The sequence below is a fragment of the Sprattus sprattus genome (genome assembly GCF_963457725.1).
Source record: "Sprattus sprattus genome assembly, chromosome: 9".
NCBI lineage: Eukaryota > Metazoa > Chordata > Actinopteri > Clupeiformes > Clupeidae > Sprattus > Sprattus sprattus.
In genome coordinates this window covers 13,791,275-13,796,274 of record NC_137928.1, presented here as the reverse complement: position 1 = coordinate 13,796,274, position 5,000 = coordinate 13,791,275, and the positions used below count along the sequence as shown (strand labels likewise).

At 45.8% G+C, this 5,000-nt stretch overlaps 1 protein-coding gene across 1 annotated transcript in view; it reads right to left on the bottom strand.

The window, feature by feature from the left end:
- The window catches only part of nyap2a (neuronal tyrosine-phosphorylated phosphoinositide-3-kinase adaptor 2a), a gene marked incomplete at both ends in the record, with an annotated part of 28,724 nt that overhangs the window by 16,959 nt on the left and 6,765 nt on the right, over positions 1-5,000 (bottom strand). Inside the window, one exon of the mRNA XM_080845352.1 lies at positions 2,761-3,029. Within this exon, the coding sequence (XP_080701478.1) occupies positions 2,761-3,029 (269 nt within the window). The remainder of the gene's footprint in view (positions 1-2,760; positions 3,030-5,000) is intronic.

The window sequence follows — 5,000 nt, the reverse complement described above, 5'->3', positions numbered from 1 at the left end:
GATCCGCTTATTGTGGGTAGGGGTATAATAATTCGATTTGTGATGTGTAATTGTATAATTTAATTGATTACCCAAAAAACACCAATAAAAAGTGGTAAACATAAAAAAGGAGACTGTACTATTACATTTCAACTTTTGTCATGAAAACAAGGAAATCAGAATACATTCTGATGACATTACATTTTGTAACTCCTCTCTGTTTCTCAGCCCATTGTTAACTCTTAGCCCCCTGCTTTAACCTCTCTCTCACCACATAATGCCTTGATCATACTCGCTTGTGGCTGCTGGACACAGACAGCTGCGGACACCACGGACACATTCTTAATATACTTTCTAGTCTGCTTGGAGTCCGTCTGTCCATGCACAGTTGGTGCCCTTGAAGCGTAGTGGTCAAGTAGACAAGTCACAAATTGGAGAGTGCACGGACATCTGCACAGAGCCGCGCATACCAGAGCATCTGAGCTGAACAGACCAATGTAACAGCGTTTCTATTTTAATTAGGAAAATAACTTTTATGCCTTTTACTCAGCCAATTGGCAACCAAATAAAAATGGGTCCGTGACCCTTTTTGGGTTGCAGTGATTGGTTGGGGCAAGGCAGCTGTTAGTGATCAATACATCCTGGTGGTCATATAAGGGTACCTCTGAAGGCTATGGAGGGTAAGACTCATATGGCAGAGAAGATTGGGCTAGAGAGAGAGGTTATTTTTACTGAATGATTCATTACCACGTCTGAAACTGGTCCATTAGAGTAATATACAGAGAGTTAGACAGAGACAGAGAGAGAGAGAGAGAGAGAGAGCTAGACAGACAGAGAGAGAGATGGAGAGATGAAGAGAAGAGTGTTGATGTAGGGATGGATGAAGCAAGAGAGAGGGATGTAGGCAGAGAGACGGAGGGAGAGAAAGAGAGATAGACAGATAGAGAGAGAGATGAAGCAAGAGAGAGGGATGGAGGCAGAGAGACGGAGGGAGAGAAAGAGAGATAGACAGATAGAGAGAGAGATGAAGCAAGAGAGAGGAATGTAGGCAGAGAGACGGAGGGAGAGAAAGAGAGATAGACAGATAGAGAGAGAGATGAAGCAAGAGAGAGGGATGGAGGCAGAGAGGACCCAGACGTCACCCTTTAGAGCAAAACAGCTGAGACGAGCACAGTTTTGCCCAGCTGCTTTAAGCTCACTCATGTGTGTGTGTGTGTGTGTGTGTGTGTGTGTGTGTGTGTGTGTGTGTGTGTGTGTGTGTGTGTGTGTGTATTTCACTTTCATCTCATTGACCCTACCCTCATTTACCCTCATGGCTTATGTGTGTGTGTATTTGTTTGCTTGTGAGATATCTAAGTGAGCATGTGTGTTTCTGTATCTTTTTGTGCATATATTTTGGTGTGTGTTTGTATGCGTGTTTGCATGTGAGTGTGTGGGGTGGAGGGGCTGGGCTTTTTTATGACACATCATCTGGTTCCTGCTATTACGTAATTTCAGATGAGGGAGTCCAAGCTCTGAAAGTTGCCCTGGGCAACCTCTGTCCCCATTCATAAGACCCCAAGGACAACCATGTGACCCCCGGAACCCTGTTGCATCCAGTTATATGCCAGCTCAGGCGAGGGCCGACCAATGGTATGCGAAGAGAAGCAGCTGAAATGTGTTCCTGGAAAGATGGCCAAAGTAATTTATCTAGTGCAGAATCGTGAGGCTGAATTATTGAGTTATATGACTATGTGTGCGTGTTTGAAAGAGAGAGAGAGAAAGAGAGGAAGATGTGTGTTTAGAGAAAATATTTAGGTCACACGTAACACGATCAATATATTTTCATCTAGTGTTGATATTGCCGAACGGGCTCTAATTTTCCGTTTTCACAGTGATGGAGCACATCTTGTGTGTCAATAAGTCCATATAATACATGTTTGTGTGTGTGTGTGGTGTGTGTGTGTGTGTGTGTGTGTGTGTGTGTGTGTGTGTGTGTGTGTGTGTGTGTGTGTGTCTGCTTCTCGGATTAGTCTACAGAAGTGAGATGCAGACAGTATAAATCACTTTGTTATGGCAGGACTAGTCTGTGTTTGTGAATTAATCTATCTGTGTGTCATCTTTATGTGAACAGAAACACACACACACACACACACACACACACTCACACACACACACACACGTGCACACAAATCGCGTGTGAAGACCAGGTCTCTAACTCTCTAACTGAATCAGAGAGAGAGAAGAGAAGAGGAAATGTGTGTGTCTTTGTGTGTGTGGGTTAGAGCTATAGTACGTGTGATTCATGTCTAGTGTGATTAAGTGGCTTCAGCATAAAAACAGAAATGTAAAATGAAATGAAGAGAGAGAGAGAGTATGGGGGAAAGAGAAAGCACTTTTGTGTAGATCAAAAGGCATTTGATGAAGGGGAATGAAGGATGGTATCTTTTGTGAGCGTTTGAGTGTGTGTGTTGCGTGACTAGCACCCATGTATAATTCACAGGGAGGCAAGAAGCAGAGAAAATTCTGGCAACTGTGTGAGCACTTCTATCCACACATACACACACACACTCACAAAAAAGTTCTCCTCTGTTGAACACCTTTTGTCCAACTTGAATGTGCTTTCACACATGCACAAACCATTTCCCTTGTTCACTGAATCAGATGAAGTTATGTGTCTGATCTGTCTTCCCTACACACACGCACGCACACACGCTGACACACACACACACACACACACACACACACACACACACAAACAAACACACACACACACACACACACACAAACACACACACTCACCATCACCCTTGTTGACGGTCTCTGATGAGATGCTGAGTTTGGTGTTGGGGTCCCTCTTGGGTTTTGGGGGTGGCTGCTTCCTGGAGGTTGGGCTTCCCTCCTCCTCAGTTCCGCCCACTGAGTGCAGTGATTGGGAGCGGACAGTGAAGCCCGGCCCACAGGCAGGCGGGAGGCGGTCCTGGGGAGCCGGCATTGTCATGAAACCCATCCGGAAGTGTTTCCCAGGGTAACCTACTCCATCTGTTGCCCGGGCAACATCTTCACCAATCCTGTGACAAGAACATTGATGGTTGGAGGGATACCAAGAGAGAGAGAGAGAGAGAGAGAGAGAGAGAGAGAGGGAGAGAGAGGGAGAGAGAGAGAGAATGAGGCAGGGGGAGGGTGGTGGGCAGGGAGAAAATAAAGGAAAGCAAAGATTTTTCTCAGTATCTTGTTATAGTAAGTTACACACAGGAGACCATTCAATGGTGTTTAGTACATACTAACGTTAAAGGAACTTGTATGCAGCATAATCGCTGCAGACAAGCTACTGGTGGTAAAGAGTGTTTACTCTAGAGAGTGTTTAAAACAAGTGTGTATTGTTGTGTGTGTGTGTGTGTGTGTGTGTGTGTGTGTGTGTATTGCTGTGGGTGTGTATTGCTGTGTGTGTGTGTGTGTGTGTGTGTGTGTGTGTGTGTGTGTGTGTATGTATGTGTGTGTGTATGTGTGTGCCTTTGAGTTCGCAAGAGTGTTTAGAGGTCAAGGCGCACTTACACACCCTCCCTGCCTTGATGCCATGACATGAGTGGAAAGGGCCTGACACCTGTCATGGTGAGTTAGGTCTCATGATGGCACATGGCTGTGGGTTCATCCCCGCAGCCAAGAGGAGAACTCACTTCCAGCTTGATTTGTGTGTGTTCACATGTGTTGCTGTGTGGTGTGTGTGTGTGTATGTGTGTGTGTGTGTGTGTGTGTGTGTGTGTGTGTGTGTGTGTGTGTGTGTGTGTGTGTGTGTGTGTGTGTGTGTGTGTGTGTGTGTATGAAAAAGAGTGCATTATTAGATCCATTAGTTTAATATGCATTATGCAACTCAAGCATCTAAAACTCCATGGTTTCTGTCTCTCTTTCTCACTCTCTCTCTCTCTCTCTCTCTCTCTCTCTCTCTCTCCCTCTCTCTCTCGCGCTCTCTCTCTCCCTGTGTGTATTTAGAGGAGTGTCTCCAAGATATCGATTAGACATGTGGTAAATGTCACTGGTGACTCTAAACCAGGCCTGAGGTCAGAAATAAGTATGTTTTAGAACATCCCCATCTATCCTGAGCAGCATTTTATGTAGCAGTGGATCTGTTCTCTCTTCAGCAGGTGCAGATAGGATATGTGTGAATCGCCGCGCATTAAAGCTGTCATGTTCGTTAAGATGATGTGTAAACAAAAACACTTGCACAGACAAATACACATTGTGCACACACACACACACACACACACACACATAGAGAAATAGAGAGAGAGAGAGAGAGAGAGAGAGAGAGAGAGAGAGAGAGAGAGAGAGAGAGAGAGAGAGAGAGAGTGTGTGTGCGTGACTGAAAGAACTAATCATACTAAAGGGCAAACAGGATTTACTCCCATTGACTTTCAGCCAACCTGTCCTCTCTCTCCTCTCTCTCCTCTCTCTGTGATCATCCCCCGTTCCTCTTCTTTTTTCTCTCTCTTTCTCAGTGTCCTTCTGCTTTGCTTTCAGTTGGGCACATACAGTCTCTCTCTCTCTCTCTCTCTCACACACACACACACACACACACACACACACACACACACACACACACACACACACACACACACACACACACACACACACACACATACACATCTATAATCTATGTAACGGACTGTCTGTGACATGTCTCATGTATTTGTGAAGACGGTATCTGTGTTTGTGTGTGTGTGTGTCTCTGTGTGTGGGGGGGGGGTCCCTGTGTTTGTGTGTGTGTCTCTGTGTTTGTGTGTGTGTGTGTGTGTGTGTGTGTGTGTGTGTGTGTGTGTGTGTGTGTGTGTGTGTGTGTGTGTGTGTGTGTGTGTGGCCTCATAAAGGATGATTGAGAGGCGGTTCTGCCCTACTGTCCCACCATCCACCCTCTCTCTCTACACATCCTTTTCTCTCTCCCCTCCTCCTGCTTCCTCCCTCCTTTCTCCTACAACCCCTCCATCACTTCTCCCTCCCTCTGCCTCCAATGACAGCCACTCCCTCTTCTCCACCCCACTGATGCT